The sequence below is a fragment of the Thamnophis elegans genome, chromosome 16 (genome assembly GCF_009769535.1).
Source record: "Thamnophis elegans isolate rThaEle1 chromosome 16, rThaEle1.pri, whole genome shotgun sequence".
Taxonomy (NCBI): Eukaryota; Metazoa; Chordata; class Lepidosauria; order Squamata; family Colubridae; genus Thamnophis; species Thamnophis elegans.
This window is the reverse complement of record NC_045556.1, coordinates 2,803,654-2,817,434: the sequence shown is the minus strand read 5'-3', so window position 1 is coordinate 2,817,434 and position 13,781 is coordinate 2,803,654. Positions and strand designations below refer to the sequence as shown.

The window sequence follows — 13,781 nt, the reverse complement described above, 5'->3', positions numbered from 1 at the left end:
GGCCACATGACCACAGAGACGTCTTCGGACAGCGCTGGCTCTTCGGCTTTGAAAGGGAGATGAGCGTTGCCCCCTAGAGTCGGGAGCATGTATGTGCAAGGGGAACCTTTACCTTACCTTTACACAGCTGTTATTCTATACACCAGCTGCCTTACCATCTTCACCAATGCCTTTTTACCCCCAGCTTCTATGGCTAACTTTTATTAGAGAAGGTAAAACCTCTGCTTACGGCCATTTCACAACCGTTCAAGGTTACGACGGTGTTGAAAAAAGTGACTTATCACCAGTCCTTGCCATCCTGGGATCAAAATTTGGGCGCTGGGCAACCGGCGATTGCAATGTGCCATGCTCAACATTAGCGGCCAAATAAATCTCAGCCCACCTCAAAGGGTTGTTGTTGTGGGGGAAAAGAGGAAGGACTCTTAGCTCCGTTTTACTGCCTTGAGTTATTGAGACGAGGACAATAAAGGTGGAACCCAAATATATCCTTAAAATAAAAATAGGTAAATCAATATTCTTGTGGCCCCAGAAATGGTTTGATGACTGTTTCTTTCTCTTCATCCTTTCTTCACTTCCTTTTCTTCTTCATCATCATCCTGTTCTTCCTTGTCTCTACTTTTTCCTCTTCCTTCTCCTCTTCCTTCTGGTGATTCTCCTTTTTTCATTTTTCCTTCCATTTTTTCCTCCTCCTTATCCTTCCTTCTCTCCATCCTCCCCTCTTCTTCTTTCTTCTTGGCACTTACTGTCTGCATTCTTCCCTTCTCCTTTTTTCCCCTTCTCCCTCTTCCTTCCACTTCTCCTCCTCTCTTCTTTCTCCTCTCTTGGCACTTCCCTCCACATTCTTCTTTCCTTCCCTCTTTCCTTCTTCCATCCCTTCTCTACCTCTTTCCCTCCCTCCTTCCTCTTCTCTCTGCACTTCCCTCCTCATTCTTCCCCCCTCCTCATCCTTCCTTCTCTCCCTCCTCCCCTCTTCTTCCTTGCCACTTTCTGTCTGCATTTTTTTCCTCCTCCCTCTTCCTTTCACTTCTTCCTCTCCTTCTCCCCTTTCCCCTCCCTTCTTCTCCTCTCTTGGCATTCTCTCCACATTCTTCCCTCCTCCTTTCTTTCCCCTTTTCCTTCCACTTCTCCTCCTTCCTCTTCTTCTTCCACCCCCACCTCTCCCTCTTCCCCTCCCTCCTTCCTCTTCTCTCCGCACTTCCTCTCCGCATTCTTCCCTCCTCCTCCTCCTCCGGCCCGCCTCCCAAACAGCATCTCCGCCCCGCTGCCCCGCGAATGGGATGCCGTTTCCCCAGGCTGGGGCGGCGGTGGTGAAGGGGGAGGTGGGTGGGTGGGTGGGTTGAGCAGCCCCGGCGCCGGGAAGGGCTGGCCTCCTTCCCTCCCTCCCTCCCCCTCGCTCTGCTTTTGAGGAATCAGCGCTGCGAGGAAGGTTGGGCAACGGGTCCGCCCGGCTGGGCGGGGAAGAAGAAGAAGAGGAGGGGGCGGCCAAGCCAGCGGGAGCGGATCCATCCATTTCCTAATCCTTCTCAGCCTTCCCCCCCCCCCTCCCCGCCTTCTCAACACACACACACACACACATTCACACAGACTGCTCCTCCTCCTCCAGAAAGCAACAGTTCGAAGGAAAAGTCTGCCTTTCCACCCACCCCCCCCTCCTCATTTCCTCCCACTCGGGGAAGGGAGCCCATCCGAATCGGGAGGGGGGGAGAGATTTGCGCTTTTGAGACAGCGGAGAAACTTCCTTCTGCCTCCCCCCTCCCCAATTTATCTCTCTTTCTCCCTATCTCTTTTGCAAACGGGCGGGCTCCCACCCCCCCCTCTCCTCTTTTCCCCTCCTCCTCCTCTTCTTTCCCCCCCCAAACCCCACCCCGGGTTATTCTCCCCCCCCCCCTCTCCCATAGCTTTGGCCTGCTCTGTGGGTCGGGAAGCGAAGGAAGAAGCTTCTTGCAACAATTTGAGTTTATTTTGTTTGTTTCTTTTGCTTTTGATTGTTTTTCAAGCCAGAATTGTTGCAAAAGAAGGCAGAGAGAGAGAGAGAGAGAGAGAAGGGGTCCTCCTCTTTCTTCCCCCCCGCTCCCACGCCCACCCGCAATGCTCCGGAGGTCCGGAGTGGCCCAACCGAGCGAGCCAGCTTTTTCGGGCTGTTTTTTCCTTCGCCGCTGCTGGTTTCTCGCCTTCGCTTCGGATCGCTTCATTCGGATCCTCGGCTCGTCGCGGCCCTCCCCCTTTTGAGGGGGAGCCCGCGGGACCCCTCCCTTTTCGTTCCCCCCTCCCTCCTCCTCCTCCTCCCCCTCCCCCCGGCTCTTTTTCCAGCGCTCAGCCTGTCCCCAAGCGAAGATGCCCGGCTTGGATTTAGCGCGGAGGGCAGCTCTTGGCCGCTGAAGCCCCCCCCCCCAAAAGAAAGATCCACCCAACCCCCGCTGGCTTTGCCCCCTACTCATTAGATATCAACTAAAAGAGGAGGGGGCTTCAGGAGGGGTGGGGGGGGCGAGGCTGGCGACTTTGGCAAACTTGCGCCTCTTCCCCGGGCTGGCAGGAGCATGGCCGCGCAGCTGACTCCCGAGGAAGAGCAGGTAAGAGTGGGGGGGGGGGGAGACCCCCACCCACAAAATAAATTTGGGGAGGGGGGATTGTGGGGAGGGGGGTAGAGAAGAGAAAAAGAAGCGGGGCAGAGCGTGGCTGCCTTTGGCAATGACGTTGAATTGTTGGGATTTGGGGGGGGGGGTGTTGTTTTTTGCGATCCGAATTGGGGAGGGGGCGAAAAGGGGAGGAGGAGGAGGAAGGGGAGATGCAGAGGCCGAGCCCCTTCAGGCCTGGCCTTTCCTCTCTCTCTCGCCCCCCTCCCCTTCTAAAAGACATCCCCCCCCCCATCCACCCATCCCTGGATTTCTTCGGCCCATAAACGAAAAGGTGGTGATGATGAGCGGAAGTAGAAGGAGCTCGCGATCCTCCCGGGCTGGGCCCGGCTTTGGGGTTCGGGGGGGGGGGCGGCAAAGCTTTGGGAAAGGGGGGAGCCGCCTGCTGCTTTCCTAGGAGGTATTTAGACCCTCCCCCTTTTTTTCTCCCCCACTCCCACCTCCAAAGATCTCTTTGCAGGTCCTCTTGGCTTTGGGGGTGAATAAAGTCCAGGATCTGGGGGCTCTTTTTTTGCTGGGGTGTGTATGTGGGGAGGGGGCTATCTTGGCCCTGAAGAGTACAGCTGCTCCCTCTCCAGCCTTTGATGGACACCCCCCCTTTTCTGCCAGATCAGTGGAAGAGAGGAGGGGGAGGCCCAGGGGTATCTCCCTGGTGATGTTTCCATGGAAGTCAAGAGATTTGGGGGTTGAGATGCAGGCGAATCAGGCCCAGAGAGGAGGGGGGGCTTTCCCTTGCAAAGTGAGGGGAGCAGCCCCCTCCCCATTGTGCTAGCATCCCGTTTTGCACAGCCAACCTATGACCCAACCAGCAGGATGCAGACCCCCCCCCCCCCATCCAGGCTCTGTCCTCTCACTCCACAAATCCAAGGAAAATTTGGGCTGGGGGGACATTATAAAGGTAACCCCCCTTCTGGATAAAGAGAGCGTGGGGGGAGGAATGTCACTCTCTCATTGAAAGTTGGGGGAAGTGATCAAGCTGTTTCCCCTTTTTCTTAAGTGAACCCCAACATCTTGGATTTATTTCTCTGTCTCCTCTCTGTCTCCTCTTTCTCTCTCTCTTCTCTTTTCTGTCTGACTATCTCTTTTCTCTGTCTCTCTCTCCTCTGTCTGTCTGTCTGTCTCCCCCACCCTCTCTCTCTCTCTCTCTCTCTCTCTTTTCTGTCTGACTATCTCTTTTCTCTGTCTGTGTGTCTCTCTCTCCTCTGTCTGTCTGTCTCCCCCTCCCTCTCTCTCTCCTCTTTCTGTCTGTCTCTTCTCTCTGTCTCTCTCCTCTCTCTCTTCCCCCCTCCCCAGGATTGGTATGTTTTTTGTGGGGTGGGGAAGCAGATAATTGACTCCATTTTTTCCCCCATGTTAAAAAAAAAAAGGATTAGGGGGAGGATGTGAAACACAAACATGTAACAACCCCCTGGGTTCACATCTTTTAATGTTTTAGGAAGTGAGGCGGGAGGGTGGAGAAGTTCAAAGCAGCCCTAACCCTTCTGGGTGCCACTTCGCTCTTTTAATGTGTCCCCCCCCTTTTTTTTTAAATTAAAAATTAAAAAAACAACCCTTTTCCCAATCATGGAACTGGAGAGTGAGGAAGGGAGGCCGAAGAAAGAAAGAAAAAGAAAGTCTATACGCGATGAAAGGAAACTGGTTTTTCTAGAGAATCTCCTAGTGGGTGTTTTGAAGAGAGAGAGAAAAAATAGCTATGTAGCTTTATGCATCCTTGCTTTCATTTTAAAGCCTGCTGGTGGAATAGGTGTACTTCCTAAACTCTGACCAAATGCAATCCTTTTGGGAGCCCAAAAAGTACAATTATTGGGGAGCCCCCCCACCCCGAAATGCAATTCTTACAGGGTCATAACAAGGGAGGCGTTTTTTAGTTCTTTTTCCTTGGTGCTCTCTGAGTTTGCTTTCTTGCAGAGGTTTCGTGATCCAAACTAGGTAACATCATCCGTGCAAAATCGAAATTTTCTTCCCTTTTTAATCTCCTTTCTTTAGCCCAATCAAAGACATTTTTATTTAGCAGTAAGGCCTCACAATGCCCTCACACTGGGGGAGAAAAATGATCCTTTACAGATAGTGACAGATTAAATTGGTGTCCAAGGGATGTTTATATTCTGAGAAAGAGTTTAGAGTGTTTCTCAACCTTGGCAACTTGAAGATGTCCGGACTTCAACTCCCAGAATTCCCCAGCCAGCGAATGCATTCGCTGGCTGGGGAATTCTGGGAGTTGAAGTCCGAACATCTTCAAGTTGCCAAGGTTGAGAAACACTGGAAGGTCTCTGAATGGTTTGGACAGAGGTGCAAACCAGAAGCCAGATCAAATACATTTCCTAACGTTTTTGTTTTGTTTTTTCAAAATGTACAATATATCAGTGTTTCTCCACCTTGGCCACTTTAAGATGGGTGGACTTCAATTCCCAGAATTCTCTGCTGGCTGGGAAATACTGGGAATTGAAGTCCACGCATCTTAAAGTGGCCAAGGGGTGGAGAAACACTGATATATATATGTATGTGTTTGTGTGTGTGTATATATGTGTGTGTGTGTGTGTGTGTGTGTGTGTGTGTTGCATTTGTGCTGATAAATAAATAAAGGGAGACTAGTATAGATCTATTTCAAGCTATTTAGCTCTCATCAGCTAGCCATACCCTTACTGGGATTTGAACCTGGGCTTTGATATATATATATATCGTGTGTGTGTATGTATACACACACACACACACACACACACACACACACACACGATATTCATTCCAGCACTCTTGATAGTCTGTTTAGCAGCATTAAGCTATTCTATTGGTGTTTTATTCTCCTAAAAACACCATTGCCCTGGCTAGCAAAAAAGGAAATAAATATCTGAATTTCTCCTGGGGTTTTTTTCCCCAGTTGTTTTGGAGAAAGGTTACGCCTGGATGGCTGCGGCACCTCTTGAATTCCTGCTCCCTCCAGTGCATGCATGCGTGTTCCTGCTTTTTTCCCCCGTTGACTGTAAACGGCAAACGTGTGTTTGGGTTGCGAAGTTTTTGGCTTGTGTAATTTTCCACTTCTGCATCTCCGAGGCTTTAAGAAAACCAGGAAAGCGAACACCCCCATCCCCCCCAAAAAACAACAGAATTCTCCTTGTGCAGAATGGAGAAAAGACTAGAACAGAATTAATTTAGACTCTCCCCCCTCCCCTGCTCCCTTCCCCCCCCCACCCCGGAGAGATCTGGTTCTGTATGTTTGTCTTAACTTCAACTTTTCTGGGTGTGCCCGGGGGTGGGGGTGGGGGTGGTTGTGGTTGAAAGCTCTCGGTTTGAAACCCTAATAGGTCCAGGGTGATAATTGAGAAGCCAAGCTGATAATTGAGACTAATGAGAAGTTGAAAAGATACTGAATTCTGCAAAGCCAGCCATCCTTTTGACCCTGAAGGATGAAACGCAAGTGCTGAGTCAAGTTGGGCCAGGTCAAGTTGGTTGGGTGGTCCTACTGTGAAGGTCTCCCCCCATGCCACCCCCAGATCTGAATTTTGAGGACAGGCTCCTCAAAATATGCTTTTCTTGGTCAATGTAGACCTCCCAAATATCCGGGACTTCATTCCAGGTGAACCTTAGCATATCGCTAGTAACTCTGCAAGTCAATGCGTGAAGTCCACCCTTAACGCATCTCGTGGGTCCTTATGGACGTTCTGAGAATTCTCTCCTCTCCAAACACGTGCCGGACTTCCGGCGTCATCTGATTTGAAGCTGTGGCGTGATTCCCTATTTATGGAATTCCGAGAAGCTGTGGGACAACGGAGAAGTTGGCTGGTGGCCAGGATAGTCTTTCTGAGACCCACCATTCCTTGAAAGAGGAAAAGGTCTCCTTCAGATCCCCCTAGACATGTTTGTGAAGTCGGCTTGGCTTGGCGGAAGCCTTTTCCAAGGATATTTTGGGCCAAATAAATATTTCCCCCCCACCCTCCTCCGGTGCTCCCATCCAAGCGTTAACTCTTTCTTGCCCTCCCTTAAGCCTTGTTGAGATCGGCCATTTTAAGGCCAAAAAAGTCCCATCAATGAATTTGAGGTCGTTGCCTTTTTTTTTTTTTTTTTTGAGAAGAGGGAGTCATGAATGAGATCAGCCTCATTCATGCTCCGTTGACTGGGATCACAAACTCTCTACTTGCAAAAGGACAGAGAGATTTCTAACGAAGCGTTAAAAGGCAGCTGGGACAGGGAATTGTGTTCGGAGCACGAAATCCGTGGTGCTCTCTTCCCCAGGGGGAAAATCTGGGTCCCAGGGAAAAGAGGTGTCTCATTCATACACACACACACACACACACACACACACACACACACACACACTGTATGATTTGGAAACGGAATGTGCTATTGGAGGAATATTGAGCTCAGTACCCCTTAACCCTCAGCACATTTTAAGACTCTGCGTGGACTTCAACTCCCATAATTCCCCAGCCAGCCGATCAGATGGTGTCGGAAGTCCAACGCTCTACATGGGGCTGCCCCTGAAGAGTGTTCGAAGACTACAGCTGGCCCAGAACGCAGCCGCGCGAGCGATATGGGGTGTATCTAGATACACCCATGTTACAGCTATCCTCCGCGAGCTGCACTGGCTCCCCATTAGTCTCCGGACGCGCTTCAAGGTGCTAGTCGTTACTTTTAAAGCCCTACATGGCTTAGGACCTGGCTACCTGAGAGACCGCCTCCTGCCACTTACCTCCCAACGACCAACAAGATCGCACAGGTTGGGCCTCCTCCGGGTGCCGTCAACCGGACAATGCCGGTTGGCGGCTCCCTGGGGCAGGGCCTTCTCTGTTGCTGCGCCAGCCCTGTGGAACGATCTACCTGCAGAGATCCGGACCCTTACCACTCTCCCGGCCTTCCGTAAAGCCGTCAAGACCTGGCTGTTCCGGCAGGCCTGGGGCTGTTGATTGATATCCAGTCCCGCTTAGATGGAATGGATGATGTGGAATTTTAATTGTATTTTTTTATTCTTAAATTTTAAATGTTTCTTTGTCTTGCTGTGAGCCGCCCAGAGTCCCAATGGGAGTGGGCGGCATACAAATTTTATTAAACTCGTAAATGTGGCTTTGAATTCTGAGATGGAAGTCCGTCCATTTCCAAGTTGCTGAGGTTGAGAAACACTGACTGAATTGATCCTTAATTCAGAAATAGCATCTGCTTTCTAGGACAGAATAAATCGGACTGATTTCCCTGCTGTTCTGGCCTACAACCCCCATGATCCCTTGCCACTGAGTCACAGTTTCCCAACATCCAGAATGTCTGGAGGAAACTTAATTGGATTATCCTTGGGAGTCCAGTCATCTAGGAGAGAAATCCTGCAATACTGCAGATAAGAAATTATCTGCGATTAATTGCTTTCTTAAAATCAACTGGAATTCTTTTCAGTTGCAAAAGTTTAAGAGCCCTTAAATACTTTCCGCATGATATTTATCATCTCTTGCATTTTTATTCAGGTGCCTCTTTTTCCTCTTTGGGAAGGACCAAAATTCAGATACTCCAGGATGGAGAACTGTAAATGGGTGGCATTGCCCAATGAGACGAGCTGCAATTGGAGATAATAGCATCCTCAGAAGTCCTCGATTATAGATAAAACAGTATTGATATAAACCAGGGATCAGCCAACTGCGGCTCTGGAGCCGCATGTGGCTCTTTCAACCTTCTGCTGCCGCTCCCTCTCGCCAGTCGGTGCCACAATTTTGGGAGGAGTTTCCGGTTGGGGCGGGGAAGTACGGTGCGCCAGGAGAAGACTCTCATGTAAGGGGCGGGTTTTCCGGTCAGTTCCAAAATTGATAGGGTTTTCGGTTAGGGAAGGTAGAAGAAAAAGGACGCCGTGCTAGGAGGAGACTCTATGGTGGGGGAACTGGATTTCCGGTCGGCTCCAGAATTAAAAGGGGGGGCTTCCGGTTGGGACCTTTGTGGCCCTTTGAGTGTTTATGGTTGCCGACCCCTGGTATAAACTGTGGCCGGGTTGTGTCATGGTTCCAGAAATATTTCCTTATCGGATACCTCCTAATACATTCAATAACAGCAGAGCTGCTTACATCCTGGAAAAAAGTTCTTACAAAATTCAGGGAGCTACGGATAGTTCTCAATTTACAGCCGTTCCATTTAATGACCGATCAACGTTGCCACTGGAAAAAAAATGTGGCTTGTGGCCGTTTTTTTCACACAATGCAGCACAATGAATTTAAAAAAAAAAAAAGGACAAGCTGAATATATTAATAGATTGTAGAAATACACCGAAGGGAGGAGTAGAGGGATAGAAGAAAGAGGGGTAGAGAGGGTGGGAGAGAGGACTGGAGGGAGGGGGAGAAGGAAGGGAGGGAGTGTACCTGGAGAGAGGAGTGGCAGAGGGTGAGGGGAAGTAGGGTAGAGGGGAATGTTGGAGGGAAGAAGGAAAGTTGGAGGGGGGCGAAAGAAAGGGTGTATGGAGGGTCGAAGAGGTACATTGGGTTTCTATTTTGGGGGGTACTGTCAACAAGAGGAATGGCTGTGTTTATTGTTTAATGTTATATGGCCCCGGTTATGCACAGTATATATGTGACTGTACGAAAATGAAATGGAAAATAAAAACACATTTAATTAAAAAAAAAAAAAGAATTCCCATAGCAACCTCCTTTTTTAAAAAAGAATTTCTCTCTGTCTCTCCGAGCCGCCTAGATAGAAACATCTCAATGGAATTAGAAAGTTGATAGAATCCAATCCGGTCCTTGGCTGCCTTGGGAAGAGGCTTTTATTTTTGAAACCCGTTTCCTGTTGTCCCAGATGAGTGACGCCATTCGTTTCTCTCTCCCCCCCTCCCTCTCTCTCTCTCTCTCTCTCTCTCTCTGTCTGTCTCTCTCTCTCTCTGTCTCTCTCTCCTTTTGTTGGGGACTCAACAAAAGGGAAGTTGAGTAAGGATGGGAAGTATGTAAGAGCTTTTCACCTTTAAAAAAAAAGGAGATTACAAAGCAGCCAGGTAGCGCCTGAGCTGCATTTTGGGGGGGGGGGAATGAAAAAACTCGGGAGCGGGGTGACGAAACAGTCCTTTCCTGGGTTCTTTTCAACAATTAATGTGTTCCCGCCTGACATTTCCTTGTCCCCTCGTTTCATGGAAAACAAATCACTAGTTAATCATTGCTCGAAACCCGAAAGCACCTTTTCTTCTCAATAGTCCCATTTTTTTTTTGGCCCCCGTTTCTCAGAACTCAGAACTTACAACCGCATTTTTATTGTTTAAGCGAAACGTTGGTTAATCCAGTTTGGCAACAAAACGTTCTCGCCGCGGGTCGTTAAGTGAATCAGAGCAGCGGTTAAGTCAGGAACGCGGGGGTTAAGGGGACCCCGCCTGCCCCTTGGCTTTGCTTGCAAGGAGGTCGTAAAACGGGAATCGCTTGACACTGCAACCGTCGCAAATATGAGTCAGTAGCCCTGCATCCGAATTTTGGTCGTGTGAGCCTCAGGGAGGCTGCAGCGGTCGTAAGTGTGAAAAATGATTGTAAGTCGTTTTTTTGTAAGGTTGTTGTAACTTTCAAAGGGTCACTAAGTGAACTGTTGTAAGTCGAGGACTCCCTGGAGAGAGGAGCAACAGAAGCAATGGAGGCACCTTGCCGCAATCACGTGCTTGGCATTCAGATTGGCTTCATGCCATGGGAAGGCACAGGTTAAGGGACGCGGTGGCTCAGGGGCTAAGACGCTGAGCTTGTCGATCAGAAAGGTCAGCAGTTTGGAGGTTCGAATCCCCAGCGCCGCGTAACGGAGTGAGCCCCCGTGACTTGTCCCAGCTTCTGCCAACCGAGCAGTTCGAACGCACGTAAGAAATGCAAGTAGAGAAATAGGAACCACCTTCGGTGGGAAGGGAACAGCGTTCCGTGCGCCTTCGGTGTTGAGTCCTGCCGGCCACATGGCCACGGAGACGTCTTCGGACAGCGCTGGCTCTTCGGCTTTGAAACGGAGATGAGCACCGCCCCCTAGAGTCAGGAACGACAAGCACATACGTGCGAAGGGAATCTTTTTACCTTTTTTAAGGTTGTGTTAAATACAGCTCAACTTACAGTACATTTAGTGACTGAAGGGACAGCCATACTGAAAAAAGAAACTTGCTGTTATTTTTTTCCCCACACTTACAGCCGTTGCAGCATCCCCGTGATCCAAATTGGCCCCTGACTCATATTTACGACAGTGATCCCCTTTTGCGACCTCCTGATAAGTCAACGGGGGTGGGGTGGGAAAGCCTGATCCGCTGAACAGCCGTGTTACCCATTTAACAACTGGGATGATTCCCTTAACAATGGTGGCGAGAAAGGGGGGTGAAGCTCGTTTTGACAACCGTCTCGCTTAGCAATGTAAATTCTGGGCTCAGCTGTGGCCGTAAGCCGAGGACTGCCTGTATAACGCACCACCATCACGGTGCTCTGAGTAGGTCCTAGCCAGTTTTGGAGGCCGCCCGCTGTGCCAAGGCCTGGGCTGGCTGGGTCTTCTGGGTGGCAAAACCTTGGGGGATTTCTTGGAAAGAAAAGAGCTCAGAAGTCCTTGCACGAACCTCCCACCACCCCCCTCATGTCAACGTGGGAGGAGATAAGGATCCCGTGTCAATGTGGATCACCAGGAGATAAGGATCCTTTCAATGTCAAGCTGCTCTTCTCCCCCAGATCTCTTTGGCTCTTTGACTTTAACCTCGTCCTCAGGCGTCCCAGGAGCGGGGGGGGGGGGGGGGGGGGGGAGGAGGGAGCTTAATATTTGTAGTAGAGCATGTGGATCTCGCTTGCCAGCCAGGGAGGTAGGGCTTCACCAGGGCTTCTGGCTTTCGGAAATAACAGATGCATTCTTCAGGAAAGCAGGATGGTGGGGAGGGAGAGAATTGGGTCAATTGAAGCGGGGGAGCTGAAATGAATGTTTCTCTTCCCCCTTCCCCCCTCCTGAGTTTGAAAACTTCTCGAAAGCTAAGCCTGGTTAAGGCTTGTTCCAAAGAGGCAAACTCTTTTTTTTTTCAATGTTAGCTGAAAGTAATGGAACACGGCCCACGTTTAGAGGAAGGAAGGATGGATAGATGATGATTGATAGATAGATAGATGATAGATAGATAGATAGATAGATAGATAGATAGATAGATAGATACATAGATACATAGATACATAGATACATAGATACATAGATACATAGATACATACATAGACAGACAGACAGATCCTAGATATATACATAGATTATACACACACAAACATACACACACACAGTGACTAGAGATAGACAGATGCTAATGATACATAAACAGATATCTTTATTAATATTTATTTCTATAGGCAACACAGATAGATGGAGAGAAAGAAGGGGAGGGAAGCATAGAGAGACAGAAGTAGATATGTAGATACATAGATAAAAGATAAAAACAGAGAGAGGGAGGGAATAATAGATACAGATTTGATAGGTAGGTAGGTAGCTAGGTAGATAGATAGGTAGATAGATAGATAGATAGATAGATAGATAGATAGATAGATAGATAGATAGATAGATAGATAGATAGATAGATAGATACAGGGAGGAATATTGATATAGACTTCTATAGAGAGGCTGAATTCTTTGCAGTTTGCTGGATGCTGCTAAATGCAGCTTTTGGCCACGGCATCTCCGAAGCCCCCATTGGAGTCTTCCCCACAAACCCCTGGAGCAGAGGTGGCCCCCGGAGCCCTTGCCAGGCAAGCTGAAGCTGGCTAATGCAAGGGGGGGGGGAACCCACAGGCCTGCTCTTTTCCATGAGTCACTTCTCCGAGATGTTTGTCCTTCCATTAAAAATGAATGGCCACATAGTTCTCCCCCAACCCCCCCTCCCCCACCAAGACCCGGAGCGAGGAATTGGCTGGGAGTTTCCGTTCCAGAAATGGGCCCATTGGGAGCCCTGGAGCGGCCACGGAAGAGCCACGGATCGAACCCCTGGAGGGTGGAGCCACTTAGGCTGTTTTGGGGGGGGGCACGTGGATTTCAGCGGTTCAGTTGCCCCTTGGCTGGCTGACGTCGGGAAGAGAGTCCAGGTCCTCCTCGGCTTACGACCACGGTCGAGCCCCAGGTTTCAGTCGCTGAGCGAGACGGTCAAGCCGCCTGGGGAATTCTGGGAGTTGGGGGTCCACACGGCTTAAAAGTTGCCGAGGTTGGAGAGAGCCCCGATTTAGATCCTAGTTTGTTGTTTCTTCCGTGTGGTCTCCAAAGGCAAAACTACCAGGCAACCCTCGTGCTGAAGCTCCGTCCACCCATCATGGTGCAGCCCCAGGACTGTAGGTTAGGAGGGGTTCCTTGAAGGTCATCTAATCCAGCCCTTCTCGTTTCAGGCAATCCTTTCTTTCTTTCTTTTCTCTTTTTCCCCCCTCGTGGCATCCTTCTCTCTTTCCTCCCTCCGCGTCTCACAAGCATCTCTCCTCCTCCGTGACTCACCTCGTCTGACATTTTCATCTGCTGGCATTTTTGTTGTTATTTTTACAGTAAAAGGTGTGGCGGCTTGAAAATTGGGCACAAGGAACGGCTGATGTTTTTGTTAGGGATCTCTAAACCGGGATTGCATCTAAAGGGAGGAAGGGAAGGTGGCCAGAAGCAATTATGGATCTTCAACCCCAGTTAAGGACCGAGAGTCCTTTGACTTACGCCCTTTTTTTTTTTTTAGAGACTGTTCAAGGCTACGAGGGCCCTGGGAAAATCGACTTATGAACATTTGTTGACCCTTACGACCGCGTCACACGTAACCCGTGTGATCAAAATTTGGGTGCTTGACAACTGGCACGTACTTATGACGGTTGCAACATCCTGGTGTCGTACGATTGACACTGTGGTGACCTCCCCAGCCGGCTCCTGACCAGCAAAATCCATGGGGAAGATCGCAACTCACAATCCCATGAGGTTTCGCTTAAGGACTAGGGAGATTCCCTTAACGGCCATAGCAAAAAAAAAAAAAAAGCTCGTTAAATTGGGAGCGGTTATGCCAGGGGTCGGCAACCTTAAACACTCAAAGAGCCACAAAGGTCCTAACCAGAAGCCCCCCTGTTCAATTCTGGAGCCAACCAGAAGTCCAGTTCCCCCACACCAAAGAGTCTCCTCCTAGCACGGCATCCTTTTTCCTCTTCTAACTGGAAGTCCAGTCTCCCCCCCCCCCCCCGCCCCATAGAGTCTCCTCCTAGCATGGCATCCTTTTTC

General features: G+C 49.7%; 1 protein-coding gene across 1 annotated transcript in view; it reads left to right on the top strand.

The window, feature by feature from the left end:
- The first annotated feature begins 2,287 nt into the window (after positions 1–2,287).
- Positions 2,288–13,781, top strand: part of PTPN9 (protein tyrosine phosphatase non-receptor type 9) — a 29,951-nt gene continuing 18,457 nt past the window's right edge. The window contains exon 1 of the mRNA XM_032232874.1: positions 2,288–2,570. Coding sequence (XP_032088765.1) covers positions 2,538–2,570 — 33 coding nt within the window. The 5' untranslated portion in view covers positions 2,288–2,537. The remainder of the gene's footprint in view (positions 2,571–13,781) is intronic.